This window comes from Miscanthus floridulus, chromosome 3, assembly GCF_019320115.1.
Source record: "Miscanthus floridulus cultivar M001 chromosome 3, ASM1932011v1, whole genome shotgun sequence".
NCBI classification, from domain to species: domain Eukaryota; kingdom Viridiplantae; phylum Streptophyta; class Magnoliopsida; order Poales; family Poaceae; genus Miscanthus; species Miscanthus floridulus.
In genome coordinates, this window is record NC_089582.1 from 14784159 (window position 1) to 14804702 (window position 20544).

Sequence of the window (20544 nt, forward strand, 5' to 3'; positions counted from 1 at the left end):
TACGGGCTAGCACCCATCATAAATAAAATTCGATTTGGTAGACCGTTATAGGATACAAAATTGTTACATGATCCTCGAATTCGAATATAAATAAATCGAATATACAAAACTCATCCGCATCACTCCAATCTCCCACGTTAGTTCGTGCAAACCACTAGCACTGGAAGTCCATCTCCAGCTTGGACTACCTCCGGCACACGCAGCCGCTTGCATGTACATTAAATGCAGCCCGGTCGTTGTCATCGGCCTTGTGCGCACGGTACAGAGCTGATCGACGAAGATGACGATGAGTGGCGGCGCTGCAGCCAGCATCGTGCCAAAGCTGGTGGACTATCCGGAGGCGGCGCCGGCGGTGGAGCCATGGCCGGTGAGGGAGAAGAAGGTGTGTATGTGTCACCGGACTTTGCTCGCCGCCGGCAGCCTGATGACGCTGCTGCTCCTCGCGTGCTTCGTCCTCGTCCGGGATAGCGCGTCGTCAGTGGCCTGGCTGCAGATGGACGTCGCCAAGCTCACAGGCATGAACAATGGAACAGCAGGTAAGTACGGTCGTCCCTCGTATGCATGTGAGCACTGTTGCATATCGACAAAACTAAGCTATGTCACCTGCCTCCAGGGCTTACGACGAACGCTCCTCATGGTCGTGACGACCTCCTTGGCGGGCTTCTGCCGGCGAGCATGGACCGGCGGTCGTGCCGGAGCCGGTACGAGTCGTGGCGGTACTACAAGTACTTCCCGTACGCGGCGTCGCGGTACCTCCAGCGCAAGCTGCGCGCCTACGAAGCTCGGCACCGGCGGTGCGCTCCCGGCACGCCGCTCTACGCCAAGTCCTTGGAGCAGCTCCGGTCTGGCCGCAGCGCCGACGGCATGGAGTGCACCTACGTCGTGTGGCTCCCCTTCGACGGCCTCGGCAACCGCATGCTGTCCATGGTGAGCGGCTTCCTCTACGCGCTGCTCACCGACCGCATCTTCCTCGCCGCCTTGCCGCCGGACTCGGCTGACCTCTTCTGCGAGCCGTTCCCGGGCACGACGTGGCGGCTCCCGGTGGACCACGACTTCCCCATCGAAGACCTGGTCCCGCGGGGGCAGCACATCGAGAAGTCGTACACGAGGCTCCTCTACGCCAAGGTGGTCGGCCCGGACGCGAACGCGACGGCGGGCGTGCCGGCGTACGTGTACCTGAGCATGGGGTGGCAGCTCAAGGACCCGCTCTTCTTCTGCGGTGAGCACCAGCTCGTGCTTGCCAAGGTCAACTGGCTGCTGCTGTACAGCGACCTCTACTTCGCGCAGTCGCTGTACGCGGTGGCCGAGTTCCAGGACGAGCTCCGGCGACTGTTCCCGGCAAAGGAGAGCGTGAGCCACCTCCTGTCCCGGTACCTCTTCCACCCGACCAACCCCGTGTGGAGTCTGACCACTAGGTACTACCGATCGTACCTGGCTTCGGCGAAGCGGAGGATCGGTGTGCAGATCAGGATGTTCAGCTACGGTTCCATCCCCGCCGACGACATGTACACCCAGATCCTCGCGTGCTCGCGACAGGAGCACATACTGCCGGACACCGCCGCCGGCGGCGGCGGCGGCGGTGCTAGTGACAATGGCGTGCTGGCAACGAGGAGCGACGACAATGGCGATGGCTCCAACTCCACGGCCATCTTGGTGGCGTCTCTGTACGCGGACTACTACGAGAGGTTGAGGTCGAGGTACTATGAGCACCCGGCGAAGGGCGGCGAGACGGTGGCCGTGTTCCAGCCGTCGCACGAGGAGCGGCAGGCGACAGACAACTTGGCGCACAACCAGAGAGCCCTCGCGGAGATCTACTTGCTCAGCTTCTCTGAGGAGCTTCTCACATCGGGGAGGTCCACGTTCGGGTACGTCAGCAGCAACCTCGCCGGCGTTCGGCCTACGATCTTGCTCACCGCGTATGGCCACAAGGTTCCCGAGCCGCCGTGCCGGCGGGCCGTGTCCATGGAGCCGTGCAACCTCACGCCGCCCCTGGGTGTGGAGTGCCGGGGCAAGCCCGTAGACAAGGAGGACCTGGCACGCCACCTCAGAGTCTGCGAGGATTCCAATGACTCAGTCAAGTTTTTTGACTAACCAATCCGATACTAACTTCATTTCCTTAAACATTTAATAATTTATTGTTAACGCGCATCTCTAAAATTATTCTTAGTCGTTGTAAGAATCCATGTATGATACCAGAAAAAAGGTGAACTACCTAGGTGTTCTAAAACTAATAATCGATCAGCCTCATCTAGGAACCATGGATACGATATCCAATTCCAATACCTATTGAATCGTGTCTTACGTATCTCATATGACCTGCGTTGATACAAATTAGAACGATGATACATGGTCTAATTCCTATATGTATTACGTTCCGTTGCAACGCACGGGTATACTTACTTCTATATTAAAGAGCCAAAATGTCATCACTATATTTTGTTTTGGCCTTCTCTCTAAGTACTCAGTGGCTTTTTTTTTGGTCGGGCCCTCTCTTTAACTACTCTGTGGCATCACTCTCTTCTGTCTATTGTCCCTCATACACCATTCTCGGTTTGAGTCACTCTCCTCTGTCTGCAAATTTCTTCCCCATTTTTTGTCAAAAAAAACTTATCCGTTGTAAGAACCCATGTATGATACGATGAAAAGATGAACTACCTAGGGGTTCTAAAACTAATAATATCGATCAACCTCATCTCGGCAAGATAAATTAAATCATTTTTTATCTAAGGCTAGTTTCAGTGAATGCGCAAAAGATTTGGTTATTTTTTGTATTACGGTACTAGAGTTTAAACACAACGTCGTGCTTCAAACGAGTGCCCTAGGAGGTCTAGAAGTAGCAGCGCAAGGCCCGACCTCCCTAGTGGACTGATACAAGTTATGAAAAATACTAGTAAGATAACTATTAGTTGTTATTATCTGATTTGGTCCAACTAGTGAGATAATTATTATATAGAATAATTAGCTTTTTTATTAGTTACACCCGTTTGGATCCAAAAGAGGTAACTTTTAGCCAATAGCTATTATCTATAGGGATACAAACAGGGCCTAAGCATTAACCAAGTCATATCATTCACAGCGAAAACATAAAGGGCGACGTGTTCTTGCTGTTCCTGAACCCGCTTCTGGGTCCATGCATGTTACGAACAAAGTTGACATTGATCTGAAGGAAAGAATTCCGATCCGGTTCAAATTAAATCAGCGTGCGTCTCACGAACCTTCATTCACGATTAAAAATTGATGGTCGCCGATCGCGTGAGACATAAACAAAAAGGAGATATATGAAAATGCAACCGAGCTGGCGAGCTCCGTCAAAAAACGAGTAAACAAGGTTAATTATTACCACCGAGATGGAGAGATATACGCGTTGCCTGCGTTTTGTAATCAGAAGACACGCACGCGCACATATGGGTGCTGGGTGCACAACTGACATGCATCAGAGCTGCATTGAAACTAGCATTATGCATCATCGAACATCGGCATCAGGCGATTAGTTAATAATCTATAGCTGATTTGGTCATCACGTCTGATCTTAATCCGGCCATCATCACGAAAGGAAAACAAAATTGCCAAGTCAATAGTGTCCTCTTCGTTCCTGAAGTACGTACTAGCTGCTAGTAGCTCCATCGGCCGCGGTCATAGAAAATGGTTCGGGACAGATTCTTAGAACAAGACCAAAAAAAATTGAGACAATTCCTCGTATGCCATTAAAAATTATTTTTATTTAATTCCGCAAAAAAATATGATTTGATATGATTAATATATCTTAGAAAAATTATATTATTTTTTTGTGAAATTAAATAAAAATAATTTTTATATAAAAATTATAGATCTTGACGAGATCTACAACTTTCTAGTTTTGAGTTTTTTCATTTGAAGTCGTTAAGATGCTCAAAAAAATTAATGACATATTTATACTTAAGGGTATTTTCATCTTTTCACACCTGCAGTTTGACGGCGTTAGAGCCCAAACTGACGGAAGTGGCATGAAGGGCACGAAAAAGTTGGAGCAGTGGCGCTAAAGACCGCTGAACCTTTTCAAGGACACAAAGAGCATTGCGATCTTTTTTTAATTGCACTCAGGGAATTCCCTGCTTCAACGGCTAGCACACACTACTACATAGTGCTCTACCACTCCTTCGCATTGCCAGATAGCGGCGCTTTTATTTATTTCCATCCACGTCCCCGCGTGTGTGGCTCCTTCCGTCTAGGGTAACAATATAATATAGTACTAGATGTAGACGTTCACAGATAATTTAAGGTCTTGTTTAATGTGTATGTATTCATCTCAATCCACATGTGTTCAAGTGAATTGGAGTGAAATTAAACTAAATTCCATTTCATTACACTCCAACACATGTGGATTGAGGTGAATACACACACTACCGGAGACCAGCTCTTTGCCGAGTGCCAGGTGGTTTGCCGAGTATTGTTTTTCGGGCACTCGGCAAAGACGCCTTTGCCGAGGAGCTTCTTTGCCGAGTGTTATTTTTTTATACTCGGCAAAGAAAATTTCAAAGCACATTTTGAAGCAGTAAATTAATTCAAATGAAAAAGTTTTCAACTACAAAGTTGTATAACTCATCAAGATGTACAATGTTTGTTTCGGTCTTTTCTTCATACGACAAAGTGAAAATAAATTTGTTCACAAATCTAACATATCTCTCTTGTAGTTTATGAAACTACAAGAGAGATATATAAGATTTGTGAACAATGTTAGAACGACCATGTCAGATGAACAGATGATCAAACAACCAAAATAAACTTTGTAGATCTCGAAAAGTTATGAAACTTTGTAATTGGCAACTTTTTGATTTGAAAACATCTTGTCATGCAAAACTGCGTTTGAATTTCAAAATTTTAAAATTCGAACTTTTCAAACGACCTCGGATGGAAAAACAACCAAAATAAACTCTGTAGATCTCGAAAAGTTATGGAACATTGTAGTTGACAACTTTTTGATTTGAAAACATCTTGTCATGCAAAACTGTGTTTGAATTTCAAAATTTTAAAATTCAAATTTTGTAAACGACCTCGGATGGAAAAACTTCCTAAACTAAAAGTGTAGATCTCGAAAAGTTATGAAACATTGTAGTTGACAACTTTTTGATTTGAAAAAATCTTGTCATGCAAAACTGTGTTTGAATTTCAAAATTTTAAAATTCAAATTTTGTAAACGACCTCGGATGGAAAAACTTCCTAAACTAAAAGTGTAGATCTCGAAAAGTTATGAAACTTTTTAGTTTACGACTTTTTGATTTGAAAACATCTTGTCATGCAAAATTGTGTTTGAATTTCAAAATTTTAAAATTCAAATTTTGTAAACGACCTCGGATGGAAAAACTTCATAAACTAAAAGTGTAGATCTCGAAAAGTTATGAAACTTTGTAGTTTACAACTTTTTTATTTGAATTCGTTTAGGGCCTCAAACATGCAATTTACACTCGGTTTAGTATAATATATTGGGAACTAAAACGGAATCCAAACACAAGTGAGAGTTTGGTGTAGTGGTAGAGAAGGTACGTGCACAGCGGGAGGTCTCGGGTTCGAATCGCGTCGGCCGCGTAGCCATGAAATTCACGCGAAAAATATCATAGATGGGTGGGCGCTGGCCGGTGGGGGCCTCCATCGATAAAAAAAATTCCATTTTTTTTGGTAAAAATTCCCATTTTTTTCGGGTTTTTTTCGGTTTCAACTTTGCCGAGTGTCGGGCACTCGGTAAAGGGTTTGCCGAGTGCCCGATAAAAGACACTCGGCAAAGTTGGCTTTGCCGTCACTGTTTTTGGCGAGTGACACTCGACGAACCATTTACCGAGTGTTTTATGTCTTTTGCCGAGTGTTTCGGGCACTCGGCAAACTCAAGGAGTCCGGTAGTGACATGCATCAAAATAAGCCCTCTAAGAGGAGTTGGGTCTCGAGATTGATGCAATTGCAATAACTACATACGTCTCTATTAAACATCTACCACCGTAGAGCATCTTCATCAGATATCTATTTAATCTCCTATACCTAAAAGGTACGGTAGTATTTTATGAGACGAAGGAGCTGCATCAAATCTCCTATCTAGTCATCTATCCCATAATTACACATGACACGAGCCTCTTTTGGCCAATTCATTCCAGCCTGAGTTCTTTAACCTTTAGGCGAATGACTGCAGGAGTACAGGACGACCGTCTGGAGTACACGTTGCAAGAGATGCTGTGGCAAGGCGGTACCGAAACCAAGAAACGGAAGATTCCAGCCGGGACGAGCGGAACTAGCCGGCACAGGAAGGCTTGGCTGTGCCGGTCTCCAGGCATTCCTGCCGTTCCGTACATGCTTGCGTGCATGTACCCGTGTGAATGAAACGGTTTGCACTTCGGAGATGGTAGCCCAGGACATTCGCATGGACGCACACTTCTGGAAACCCGCGCCTCCTCCGTCACACGCGCATCCCTCCGCTCGCCCACTCCCGCCCACTCCCACGCGTACACGGGGCCACCCGAGCCCGCTCTGCCTCACGTGCCCGCATGCACACAGGGATGGCCCGTGCCCCCGTCCGCTTCTAGCGCGCATGCACGCAGAGACCGCCAGCGCCCGCTCTGTATCACGCCCTCGGCCTTCGCCTGCACCTGCACTCGGCCGCTTCCCGCACCTACTCCATGCGCTCGCACCCCCGCCTACGGATGCGCGCCGCTGACTACGGATGTTACGTCCAACAGTGTACGCTTGAAACATGAAACCAACACTTTCAACATGAAAACACTTGCTACAACATATGACAGAAACCGCTGATATATTTGCAACATACTCTTGCACCATATGTGTGAAACATATGCAACGTTCATGTCAAACGCTTGCAACATACGTCTAAATTAGATGAAACATTTTGAACAAATGGTTGCAACATACCTCTGAAACACTTGCAATATATGCAATATCCGGATCTACTTTTACAACATCCAAAATCAAACACTTGCAGCATACCTTTCAAATATTTGAAACACTTAAAACATGCGTTTGCAACATGCGCTTTCAGCGCAACATCTCCTTGTTGCTTGGGAGAATAGGGGCTCATCGGCATGTGGAGTTCATCGGTGTAGAGCTCGCTAGTGGCGCGGAGCTCGCCGCTCTGGTGGAGAAGGCCGCGGCAGGTCGCTCCGGTGGAGAAGGCTGTCCGCGCGCAGGAGAAGGCCGTGGCGGGCGGGAGGCGCGGTGTAGAAGGTGGAAGACAGACGGTCGCGGCAGGCAAGAGGCGCGATGGAGAGGGAGGAAGACAGGCGGCCACACTCAGGCGCGACGGAGATGCTGGCCGGCAGGCGCCCGGACGTCGTGGAGAATGTGGTGGCGGCGCTGCGATGAGTGTTTTTCTAGAAACTGCAGTGACTGGATAGCCACCTAGAGAATCAGTTGGGGTAGAGTGGACGAGCAGATAGGAGGATGTCGTTGGGCTAGCATCGCGGTCCACCAATGGAAGCGTCCAGACTGACAGACGCCCTATTCAAAGCATTAGTGTTTGCACTTTGCATCTCGCCAACTCAAGCACCTATTCAAAGAATTACTGTTTGCCCTTTGCATCTCGCCAACTCAAGCCCACTACGTAAGATATGGTTTGTAGGGGGTTAGTCCAGCCGCCCCTACCAAAGGGTGGCTACAAATCATCGATTTGTAGGAGCGGTTCCCATACCATCCCTACAAATCGATTTGTAGGGGCGGCTGGATATTGAGCCGTCCCTACAAATCAATTTTCAGAAATCACGAAAAATGGGCAAAAAATAGCAATTTTTTAATCCGAGGAGGTCCCCACCGGTAGCCACACACACTCACTCTATCGTTGCAGCATTTTTTCACACTTTGCGTCGGCCGGGATTCGAACCCGCAACCTCTCGCTCGCGTGTAAACTCCTCTAACACTGCACCTCACGATCACTTGTGTTTACAATCCATTTTGGTTCCCCACATATTATACAAAACTGAGCATAAATTGATTGTTTGAGGCCCTAAACTAATTCAAATAAAAAATTGTCAACTATAAAGTTTTATAACTTTTCGAGATCTACAACTTTTATTTTGGTAGTTTCTCCATCCGAGATCACTTATAAAATTTGAATTTTAAATTTGAGAAATTCGAACGTAGTTTTGCTTGATAAGATGATTTCAAATGAAAAAGTTATCAACTACAATGTTTTATAACTTTTCAAGATCTATAACTTTCATTTTTACTGTTTGTCCATCGGAGGTCGTTTAAAAAATTCAAATTTCAAATTTTTAGAAATTCAAACATAGTTTTCCTTGACAAGATGATTTCAAATCAAAAAGTTGTCAACTATAAAGTTTCATAACTTTTCAAGATCTACAACTTTAATTTTTGTTGTTTCTCCATCCGAGATCGTTTACAAAATTTGAATTTTAGTACTTAATTTTTAATACTCGACGTCTATTCGTAGGGGCAACGATTTGTAAGGGCAGCTGGATATAGAGCCGCCCCTACAAATCGGGCCATTTGTAGGGACGACTGATAACACCGACTGCCTCTACAAATCCATTTGTAAGGACGGCTCATTTGGCAACCATTTGTAGGGGGCGGCTCAATATAGAGCCGTCCCTACAAAGAAAGGGAGGCGTTGCCACAAATCATTTTTGTAGTAGTGGCCGTGCGTAGGAACCAGACCGGGCCGCAAGGATATATTGAAAACCTTTAGCGTGGCTCGTGGGTGGGCCCCCGAGCCCTGGTCTCTTTGGGTCGGCGTCGGCCGGCCCAAACTGATAGATTTCACGTAACGTAGGGAATTAGGAAACCGACGAGTGGAAGTTCGCTCTTCACATGACGCGACTTGGTTCCCCCAATCTACGGAGTATGTATATCTACGTATCCACCAGTCCTTGCCTCCGAAAAGCCAAGTTCCATGCATGGCGTCGCCATGCACACGGCGGTCGTCGGAGCTGGACGACGACACCATCATAGACGTGCTCTTCCGCCTCCCGCCGAAAGAGCCAGCGCACCTCGTCCGCGCCTCGCTCGTGTGCAAGCAGTGGCGCCGCGTCCTCTCGCACCCTGACTTCCTCCGCCTCTACGCGCGCCTCCACCGAACCCCTCCGCTGCTCGGCTTCTTCACCCTCTGCGCCTCCGACTCCCACCCCGGGCCTTGCTTCGTCCCAATCCCAACAACGGCAGCGAGAGCGAGCTCCCCCTCCTCCTCGGTGGCCGCAGCGGCTGGGGGAGCACTCGCGATCGACCACTGCCCTTGGCTGGTCCTCACTGCCGCCATGGTGGTCGGCCTGGACGCGAACGCCAAGGTGGTCGGCCCGGACATGAACGCGATGGCAGGCGTGCCGGCGTACGTGTACCTGAGCATGGGGTGGCAGCTCAAGGACCCGCTCTTCTTCTGCGGTGAGCACCAGCTCGTGCTTGCCAAGGTCAACTGACTGCTGCTGTACAACGACCTCTACTTCGCGCAGTCGTTGTTGGCCTCTGGATCTTTGGAACGGGTGAGCCGACCACTCCCCGGCGTTGCCGACCACACACTATGGCTAGAGATAGAAGAAAGGAGGGAGAATAGAGCGCACACACACAGCACAAGCACCAGGCTTGGCCGAAGCTCTGTAGAGGAGATGGCAAAACTGAACTCGCTCTCTTTACTGAGTTGCAGTGGGAAGCTATATATATAACTCTACTCATCTAATCCTAGTGCACTGACATGTCAGACTGCCATGCTGTTACAGTGACTAGATGTGATAGCAGGGCTGACTTTGACGCCTGCCCCTGCTGTGGCTACAGTGCAGTTGGAGAACCTTTCGACACCTGCCCCTATAGCGGCTACCGGGAGGACAGGAGATTACTTTTACAACGCCGCCCCTAGGTGTGGAGTGCCGGGGCAAGGCGGTGGACAAGGAAGACCTGGCACGCCACCTCATAGTCTGCGAGGATTCCAATGATTCAGTCAAGTTTTTTTGACTAACCAATCCGATACTAACTTCATTTCCTCATAAACTGTTATTAATTTATTGTCAACGCACATCTCTAAAATTATTCTTAGTCGTTGTAAGAACCCATGTATGATACCGTGAAAAGATGAACTACCTAGGTGTTCTAAACCTAATAATCGATCAGCCACGCACTACCCCAGCCCAATTCTTTCCTTGCGGCGTGGAGCACTCGCGTCGGCCCGAACCTCCCGTCACGGCCACTTCACCTTCTCTGACGTGTGCGAAAAAACTGAAGGGGAAAGCATCTGCACCGTCAGGGACACTCTAGGCGCCCCCGAAAAATCAGACCCGCGCGCTCCCAGCCTTGGTATGGCCCACGTGTTAGACAGAGGGATGAAAAGAATGGCGCGGAAGCAGGCTCACGGCGGCCACGCACCCCGCGCAAGTAAAAAAATTCCTGTCCTTATCCTTTCATTCACATGGGCGGACTCTGCCTATCTCCCTTTTCTTCGCCCTCTCCTCTCTCTCCCTCAGAAAGACGGCGGCGGCCGGCCGGAGCACAACGCAACCCAGGCGAGGACGCCGCCGATGCGTGTCCGAGGTAACCCCCTTGCTCCCTCTCTCTGTTCCCTCCCACAGCTTCTCCCTTTGCTTCCCACACAGGGTCATGGAAGAGATTCCGGATGTGGCAGATCCAGCAGCCATGAGCGGGCGAGGTTCCAACGAAGGGTGGCCCAATGGAGGCCAGGTCAACAACGGCTTCACTTCCCCTGGATCCAGCGAGGTGAGTCCCTGCTCCTCTAGTCCTCCCCATGCATGTCTATGGTGGGATCCAGCAAGGTGAGCCCCTGCTCCTCCCCACGCAGGTCCATGGCGTGGCAGCCATGCACAAGGTACTTGCCCATGGAGGAAGATGCCAGATCCGGCGGATCCATGACATGGAGGCACACAACCCCAGCGAGATCCATCTCAATGTTCCTTATTCAACAGTTAAGTATCTGGCCATATACGTGAGGGAAAAGTTAAATAATGTACCATCTAAAAGCGTGCTTATTGTCTTAATATTCCTTGTTTGAAAAGGCCAGATCTGCAAATTATGGAGATAGTTTCAAGTATTTTTATTGTTTGAATAGATAATGCCTTTCTCAACTAATTTTCTGATCTAATTTGTTATGCTATATCCCTCTGATGCAGACAACTCTATTATCTAATTACTCACAAGCTGACACAAGAAAGAGATGACACTATCTGACATGCCTCAGGAAAAGAAAATGCATGGTAAGATTATTGTCGGTGTTTCGGACCGGGGGGTCCTCAACCAACTAGTAAATTTGTACTGCGTGCCCCTAATCCCGGACCCGGGGGTTCCCCTGGCTTTTTTATGCGACCCTCGCGCTTCCTTTTCGTTCGGAAGGAGAGGTGGAATATGCCAGGCTACCCTCGATGGGCGCGAGCGGTGGCATTTCCGGTGAGCTATTATCGTGTAAATCCGAGTGGAGGCCCGAGCCCCGTTCGTTAGGGGTCGGCTAGCGGTCCAGAGACGCACTCCAAGAGTACCAGAGGGTTTCTCTAGTGGGTGCCGGGGCCGTTCGCTAGGCCCTGGTGGTTCGGTGCCTCCCTACGGTGGGATCCCATTCGGAGACTTCCCTGCCGATCTCGGACACGACTTAGAGCGTCCCGGGCAGTCGCCTGCCCGGGTCTCGGCCTAGCGCGGGCTCGCTCATAATCGTCCCTGACTCTATTGCCCTGGGGCGGCTGTCGAAACCCTTAGGGGCCCAGCCTTCGAACCCCTGGACCGTAACGGGCTCGATCCCCTTTTATCGCGTTTTTTCGAGTCTTCAAGTGCGGGCTTGGGTCGCTTGTCCTTGTCTTGGGTGCTGGAGGAGCCCCCGAGCCTCCGCACGGAGCGAGAAGGCGGTCAGGGGTCCCCCTGACTTTTTTGTTCGACCCTCGCATGTCCTTTTCATTCGGATGGAGGGGTTGTTTGCCGAGCCCACTCGTGTGCGAACCTGGGTCGCTGGGTCTCGGCAAACTTGCAGGAAGAGCCCCCTAGCCTCTGCACGGAGCGAGAGGGCCGTCAGGTGCTCTCCTGGCTTTTTGTACGCCCCTCGCGTGTGAGGGTTTGTTTGCCGAGCCCCCCTCGGGTGCGAGCCTGGGTCGCGGGGCTTAGCATATCTGCAGGAAGAGCTCCCTACCCTCTGCCCGGAGCAAGAGGGCCGTCGGGAGTTCCCCTGGCTTTTTGTATGACCCTCGCGCAACCTTTTTGTTCGGAAGGAGGGTTTTGTTTGCCGAGCCCCCTCGAGTGCGAGCCTGGGTCGCTGGGTCTTGGCAAAGTTGCAGGGAGAGCCCCTTAGCCTCTACGAGAGGTCCATCAGGGGTTCCCCTGGCTTTTTTATACGACCCTCACGCTTCCTTTTCGTTCAGAAGGAGGGGTGGAATATGCCAGGCTACCCTCGATGGGCGCGAGCGGTGGCATTTCTGGTGAGCTGTTATCGGGTAAGTCCGAGTGGAGGCCCGAGCCCCGTTCGTTAGGGGTCGGCTAGCGGTCCAGAGACGCACTCCAAGAGTACCAGAGGGTTTCTCTAGTGGGTGCCGGGGCCGTTCGCTGGGCCTCGGTGGCTCGGTGCCTCCCTACGGTGGGATCCCATTCGGAGACCTCCTTGTCGATCTCGGACACAACTTTGGGCGTCCCAAGCGTTTCGCTTGCTTGGGCCTCGGCCCCGTATGGGATCGCCCGTGGTCGCCCCTGACTCTGTTGCCCTGGGGCGACTGTCGAAACCCTTAGGGGCCCAGCCTTCGAACCCCTAGACCATAATGGGCTCGGCGCCTAGTTCCTTCATCTGAAAGGAATAGGGTGGGGGATATCTTCCCCATTGGCTCGACAATGGCTGGCGCGCCTTTTGAGGCGATTTCCTTGGGGAGGCGGAATGATGCCTACTGCTGCAGCAGTCGGACGCGACGTGGCGTCAGTGGATGGGACATAACTGTTCCCGTGATTAATGAGGAAAAGGTGGACACACGGGCGGTAAAATCGGATCAGGATTAACCGCGCTGGATCTGAGGGAAACTTCCCTGATTTCGTCGCCCGTCCGTTTCGCCTTCACCCTGCATAAATACGCAACGAGCTTCGCCCCTCCCCTCCTTACCTTGCCCGCATTAGCTTTGCCATCTTTGAGCCATCGCTAGAGCAGAGAGCCCCGGGAGGAAGAAGGGAAAGAGGCGAGGCAGAGAGAGAGAGAGACTCACCGCCGTAGTCGAGCCCTCCACCGTACTCATGGCCGGCGACATTGTTGTCATCGAGGCGGACCCTTGGGATCCATCCGACGTCACCGTGGAGATGCTTCAGTCGCTCATCGACGGTGGGCTCCTTCGTCCGGTGACCGACCCCAACAGGCCGGAGTGGATCGCTCCGTCGGGCGAGCCGGAGCCGAGGCCTCGCGACGGTTACGTCGTGAGCTTCATCTCCTTTCACGAGCGTGGCCTCGGCGTCCCAGCGAACCGATTCATGCGGGCGCTCCCGCACTACTATGGCGTGGAGCTCCACAATTTCAACCCCAATTCTATCGCGCAGGCGGCCATCTTCGTCGCTGTCTGCGAGGGGTATTTGCGGATTGCTCCCCATTGGGAGTTGTGGCTCCATCTCTTCCGGGCGGGGCATACCACCAAGCCGACGGGCACGTCGGGCACGAGGAAGGCGGTGAGGGCCGGCGGCTGCACTCTCCAAGTGCTCCAGGACCGCCAGCACCTCTATATCCCGGCCTAGCTCGCGTCAACCAACCGTCGATGGTACACGAGCTGGTTCTATCTCCGCAATGACGACGACAGACTTCCCCCCTACACTGGGCGGATTGTGGGGAGCTGCCCGGAGAGGTGGAAGTATGGCGTCCCGAGGGAGGATCAGCCCAAGCTGCAGCCGCTCCTGGAGGGGCTACAGAGGCTATGGGACCGCTGCCTGACCGCGGCTGTGGTCGTGGCCGCCTTCCACAGCCAGAGGGTGCTGCCGCTGATGGCTCGGCGGCGGCGCCTGTTCGAGATGAGGCCGGACGAGCCGATTGCGGGCATCCAGATGTCTGCCTCTGCTCTCTCTGATGAGGAAATTCTTTGCCGGGTGAGGGAGACGGTGGACGCGAAGCTGAGGAGCGGTGATCTGACCACCCTCGCGATGCGTCCGTCGCGGGGGTACCTCTCGCTGGTAAGTCGCGCGCCGCTGCAGCCCCCGAGCCCTCTCCGTTTCTCATTATTTCTCGTTCCCTTATGCGCGTTCGCCATTCCTGCAGGGGATGAGGGACGTGCGAGCCTCCCCACCACTCATTCCCGAGGACACGAGGCGGCGGGCGATCAACCGGGCGCACGCCGAGGCGCAGAAAAAGCGGAAGGACACCAAGGCGGTGAAGTGCATGAAGCAGATTCTTGCGCGCGAGAAACTGGATGAGCGTCGTCGACAGCAAAGGAAGGATGGCCTCCCGTTGGAGGAGTCTCCGTCACCGTCGCTATCGACGGATGCCTCGGACGAAGATGACGAGGGCGAGATGGGGCAGGGTCCCTTGGACCATCTTCCTGACGTTGAGGAGACGGCGCCCGGGGCGTCGGCAAGTAGCCCGGCGCTCCTAGGAGGAGGAGGAGGAGCCACCCCGGGGTCGGCGATTGCCAGCCTCGGGGCCGAGGCCGACACGCCCGAGGAGCGGGCATTGGGCAAGCGTGCCATCAGCCCGGTGGGCTCGACGGTAGCGGTGGTGCAAGTGGCGGCGGAGGCGACGCAACTGCTCCCGCAGAGGACCGAGGGGGCGCCGGGGTCCGTTGAGAACCCATCGGCGCCGACGGATACGGAGGCCGTGCTTCTGCCGCCGCCACCGCCTTTGTAGACGAGGGTCGCCGTGCCGAAGCGGTTGCTGCCCCGGTCGAGGTAAGCATACTTTAGGTGGCGCCGCAGCATTTTCCGTTCGTTCCTTTGTCTCGTGCTGACCTTGTAAGTATTTTGTTCTTAGCCAGAAGCGACCTGCAGAGGTGCCTTCCTTGGCGCTCCTTAAAGCGCTCAACGTGACCCCCGGCTCCACCGCCCATTGGGTGGCGGGGGCACAAGCCGCCATACGACGCGGCACGGCATCGGCGAGGGCCGGCCTGACGGAGTCGGTCTCCCAAGGAGGGGCTGTCGAGGCTACCCTGACACCGATAGGGGAGGGGGCGCCTCCGCCCCACGAAGGCGAGGGCCGTGAGTCGGATGGGGCCGAGGTGTCCTCAGTTGCCGAGGCCATCGAGGTCGAGGCCCTCAGGGTCTCCGAGGCTGAGGCGACCGCCGAGGCCGCAGCGGCGGAGGTCGAAGCCCCCGTGATCATCGAGGCCATGATGGCGGGGCCCGGAGCCCCCGGGACCACCGAGGCCGGTGTAGCCACGGCGAGGCCATCGGCCTAGGAAGTGGAGATGAAGGCGGCGGAAGCCTCGGTGGCACCCTTGGTTCAAGGCCCGTCGTCATCGCGGGAGAGCGCCCGAGAGGTGGAGGTCCTTCCGATCTCCTCCGACGATGTTTCCCAGGCGTGGGAGATGGCCGACGCTGAGGTGGCCGGTGCCATGGAACAGCCGGTTCCGACCCTGGGCGAGGGAAGCTCGGCCCTTGCACGGGTACGACCCAAGCCCCACGGGTGGGATCACCCGCGTGTGCTGTGGAAGAGCTGGGACGACCCTGAGGCGGAGCCTCTGTTTGCCCTCGAGGACGCGGCCAAGGGCGGGCGCTGGGACACCTTTGAGCAATACCGCCAGCTGGCGGAGCGGTCACTACGGACGGCGCTGTCCATGGTGGCCGATGATCTGCCCGGAGTCGCCTAGGTTCGTACTTTCTTTTCTCACGCGGTGGTCTTTTTCCGAGTTTTCTTTGTAGGGATTGACCCCTGTTCTGTTTCCCCCAGGAGCTCGAGACCCGGTCCCTCGGGAAGTCGGTCTTTCTCCAGTGGGAGAGGGACGTCTGGGACCAGCTTCAGCGGCAAAAGGGCCTTCTTGCCGGCGCCAACGAGCTCCTATCGGCATGGAGCGCAGAGGTGGAGGACCTCTGCCTTCGTTGTGCCAATGCGAAGGTCGAGGCGGTCACGGCCCAGGAGCAGGTCGCCCCTCTAGCGGCGCGGGTCAAGAAGTTGGAGGAGCTGACCCACGTGGCCGGTGAGCGGGACGCCTTCAGGTCCCGGGCTGGAGAAGCCACGGCCTTGGGCAAGGTCCTTGCTGGGCAGTTGGGGGCGGAGCAGAGTGCGCACCAGCTGACAAAACGCGCCTTGGATGAGGCCCTTACAGTGCCTGAGGCCTCTCGGACCGAGGCTGTGATCTAGAGGGGAAAGGCCGAAGGTGAGTCTTGTTCCCTTTATTTAATTCGTTTTTCTTGTGTTCGGCCCCTAACTCCTTGGTGCGATACAGAGCTGGCGGGGGAGGCTTCCAGGGTGGCCGAGGCTTCCCGAGTCGAGGCCCAACGCCTAAAGGAGAAGGCCGAGGCTTCTCGGGTCGAGGCCCAGCGTTGGAAGGAGAAAGCCGAGGCCTCTCAGGTCGAGGCCCAACACTGGGAGCGGAAGGCCAAGGGTGAGTCCCATAGGCTTCCGCCCTGTCCTAGCTTGTATTCCTTTGCGCTGAACCCCATTCTGTCGTGTTTGGCGCAGGGCTAGAGAAGGAGGTCACCCAGACAGCCGAGGCCTCTGCCGCAGTGCAGGCGGTGCTTGAGACCGAGATCAGGGAGCACGATGCGCTGAAGAGCGCCGCTCGTACTACCTGTGAGGCCCTGGAAGTCGAGGGGGTCCAATCAGGAAGCTCCCTCGTGAGCCGCCTGGTTGCGTTGAGCGGCCGAGTGCGCGAGCGATTCCGAGGGGCGCTGCATACGGGCGTCAAGCGCGCGCTGGCCGTCATCGCCTCGCACTACGTCGGCGTTGACCTCCAAGCCATCAGCGATGGCTACGTCCTGCTTGATGATGACGAGGAGGCCGACGAGGTGGTGACGAAGCTGATGGAGGCGGCGGAGGGTCCCGGCGCGGCGCTGGCTGGGCTGTTCGAAGAGGAGGTGGTCCCTCCTCCGCTGTCTGCCGATGCTGGAGACCCTGCGCCTTGACCTAGGCCCAAGAGGCCGTGTAATTAGATTAGGGATTATGTTTCCCTACCATAACGTTGGTGGCCATTGAGGCCTTTTTACAGTGATCGTGTGCCGATGCTTTTTTAATCGTTTTTCTTTATTGTATTTCTAAGCCTCTGCCCTCTGTCTTGTTTCTGAACGTATCTCTTGCAAAAAACTTCCTCGGAGCCTAAGCTGCCCCTTGGGCAGAAGGTGGTTGTCGATGTTTTACCACCGATAGCCTGCCACGGGGGTACCCGAGGCAGTATGTTTGGGCTTCAGCGTATGCGGAACTCGATGGTGAACGCAAGAGACAAACGACTTATCCTAGTTCGGACCCTCGATCGTTGATCGAGTAACGGCCCTATGTCCAGCCGGCGTTAGCCTCTACGTTGGATTGATTATGAAGTGTCGTACAATTATTGTTCTGTCATTCTGTTCCCCAGGAGCCCTGCCCTCCTTTATATAGTCAGGAGGCCAGAGTCCTAGTCGGTTTACAATGAGAGTTCCTAGTAGGATTACTGAATAGTACTACTACTAAGATTACATGGGAAGAATCCTAGTTAGACTAGATCTTCTCTCTCCCTTGCGGGGTATCCTGTGGGTCCCGCATCGACAAGCCCCCGAGCACTTCATGGTTGAGCTCTGAAAGTCTCGTTTTGCTCCTTCAGGTCTTGTTGAGTAGGAACAAACATCATCCAAGTGCTTTCTGGAGTGAAACCTTGTAGCGCTTCTTGGGATCTTCGAGTGGTGAGTGCTTTTTGAAGAAAAAGTACATCCATCTGGTTGTAGCCTCCGAGCCTCTTGCTATTTGGAACAAGGAGCTGGAGGATGTTGTCTTGAAGTTGCTCTGATTGTTCGTTGAAGTTTTATCAAAAAGAACTCGAATATGGCTCGTTCCGGGTTCTTTTTGTCGTAATGTCTTGAAGTGGTCTGCGTTGAGGAAGTCTTTTGGTGACGTGCGCTTTTTCGAAGAAAAAGTGCACTCACTGAGTGTAGCCCCCGAGCCTCTTGCTATTTGGAACAAAAAGTTGGAGGGTCTTGAATCTTTATGTTGTTTGAAAATTTGTGTTCTGAAGTAGTCCCCGAGACTTGGATTACGTCATCATCCGAGTAGTTTTGCGGCGTCTTTCCGAAGCAGCCCTTTAGTCTTGGATTAAACCATCATCCTTGTAGTTTCGCGGCATCCAGCCTCCGAGCTTATGTCCGGGTTCTTTTATTCGGAAAGAACTCGGTTACATGGCCTTGGCATACTCTCCGCTAGTCTTCTGTTGTCGGATGTAGTTGTGTGGAGTTGGTTGGGTGTAAATGCTGTTTGTTGATGGGTTGTACCATGGTGGTATATCCTTCCGAATATGCTTGTCTTTGGTCACTGTTCCTTCACGCCTGAGTCCTTTTTCATTGAGTTCTATCTTTTCACTGTTTCCTTTGTCAGGTCTTTACCTTCGGTGCTCCCGGTTCATGTGCACTGCTCTTTTGGTCTATAAATACACTCCTGTTGTGCTTGTTTTTGAATCATTGAGCATTCTGTTGTGTGGCCTGAAGTCTTTGTAGTCATGGATATGGTAGTTTGTGAAGTTGAGCAGCCCCCGGGCGTATCTTGTAGTTGTTGTGTATCTCGTTGTAGCTGGAGGAAGTCTTGTGATAGGGGTTAGAGGTAGACTAATCCCACAGTGGCGTTGCATCAGGAAGTTGGTGGCGGTAGTTGGAGGAAGTCTTGTGATGTGGGCTTCGTCCCTTCATCCGGTAGTTCTTGGCTGGCGCTCTTTGTCTGCCCTGCGGCTGTCCGGTGCAGATCAACACCTGATCCTGCATCATGTCGGGCTTGGGTAGACAGATGCCTGCTAGCCTCCTTTGGTCCATGCTTTCCTGCTGTGCTGCTGATTTCCGTCTTGGATGCACTGTGTTCGTCCTTTGAAGAAAATAGTGTAGCCGAGGGCGGTTTGTTCTACCTGGCAGCAAATTAGAACACGTAGTCGTTCCAGAGCCTAGCTGTGTCCGGGTTCCTCTTTGCTACCTTGCTTGTTGTAGTACCGAGTTCGTCGGGTCTTGTAAGATGTGTAATCTTGTACTTCTTGATTTCATTTGTAATAAAAAAGATTCTTGCCTTCTTAGTTGCCATGCTTTCTCCTGCTATATTGCTTATGGAATTTCCGAGTTCTTTTTATCAAGAACCGGGTTCTTTTGTTCCTTCAGAAGTTACCCTCCCTTTCTTCTTTGAGGATGGGTTGTTCTTGCAGTTATCTGATGGCTCCGCAGTAGTGCTGGATGGATAAGTCTGAAATCTGCCCGTTGGATTGTACCGTTGTGTGGATTTGTGCCCTCCGTCGTTTTTAGCTGCGTCGGTAAATGGACCGTTGCGTTCTCACACGGTGTTTTATCGGGCCTGGTGGGCCGTTTCTAACGCTGTAAAATTTATTTATAGACCCTTCGTCCTCTTTTTCTTTACTGCCTTTCTTTTGCCTTCAAACCCTAGCTCTTAATCATCCGCCGTCGCCATTGCCGCCGCCGTCCTTAGTGCCGCCATCTAGGTTTTCTTTTTCCTCTGATTTCTTTTTGCCTTCGTTAGTACATGGGCAAGAAGAAAACCGCCAGTAAGTCCCAGTCTTCTTTCGTGGACGAGGAGTCTTCACTCTCCTTGATCGAGAATCAGGAGTTTGTTGCCATGAGGGCCGCCCAGAAGTTTTGGCCGGCTCCGACAACCACCAAAGCACAGCTTCGTGAGCTTGTCAGCGACGGCTTGATCCAGGGCCAGGCTTTTGCTGAATGGAGTTCCTGTTCCAGGCGAGCATCGAGTTCCTATTCTAGTTCCTGGTGAGATAGTTCTTTTTGTCTCATTCATTCACGCTGGACTTTGTCTTCCCGCCTCCGCTTTTCTTCACCGATTTCTTGATTATTTTGGGATTTGCCTAAACCACCTTACTCCTAATGCAGTTCTTCACCTTTCTGTCTTTGTTCATCTTTGCGAAGCTTTCCTTGGAATTCCCCCTTCTCTTTCTCTGTTTCGTTACTTCTTTCGCCTAAAACCCCAACCCCGCCGTGAAGAAACCAGCGTTCTTGGCGGTTGCGGGATTCAGTTTCGCCAGGGTCTTAAGAGCAAGTTCTTTGACTATGACCTGGTTGATTCTGTAAAAGATTGGCGTGCCGACTGGTTTTATGCTGCCAATTTGATCCCTTCCCTTATCGTCCACTCTGGATCTGGTCCTGTGGTGAATGACCGATGGGATAAGAAACTTGGGTCACCTGCTGAGATTCAAGTGATCCAGCCATTCCTTGATAGGATTAGCATGCTGAAATAGCAGGGTTTAACCGGTTTCGGTATTGTTTCGAGTTTTCTTCGTCGTCGAGTTCAGCCTTTGAAAGAGCGGGAGCACCTTGGCTTCGAGTATTCTAGGGCCGAGGATCCTTCACGCATGGTCCTAGCTCTAGAGCTGACCGATGAGGAGGTACTCGAGCGTCTCTAGAAGATGTTGAAAGGAGTGAGCGTTGTTCCTCCTGCTGTCTCCGAGTTCTCTGCCAACAACCCGCCCCCAGCTGTGAGTTGTTTATCTCTTTGTTTGGGTACTT

General features: G+C 52.5%; 1 protein-coding gene and 1 long non-coding RNA gene across 2 annotated transcripts; both read left to right on the forward strand.

Annotated features, from left to right (window-relative positions):
* Positions 1–280: 280 nt before the first annotated feature.
* Positions 281–2091, forward strand: LOC136543231 (probable fucosyltransferase 8). Its single transcript, XM_066535734.1, has 2 exons — positions 281–536; positions 614–2091. The coding sequence occupies exons 1-2, from the start codon at positions 281–283 to the stop codon at positions 2089–2091; spliced, it is 1734 nt and encodes a 577-aa protein (XP_066391831.1).
* An 8374-nt stretch (positions 2092–10465) lies between these two features.
* Positions 10466–11180, forward strand: LOC136545051 (uncharacterized). The gene is made up of 3 exons (XR_010780904.1): positions 10466–10686; positions 10769–10891; positions 11097–11180. It is a non-coding gene; the product is annotated as an uncharacterized lncRNA (long non-coding RNA).
* Positions 11181–20544: the final 9364 nt, after the last annotated feature.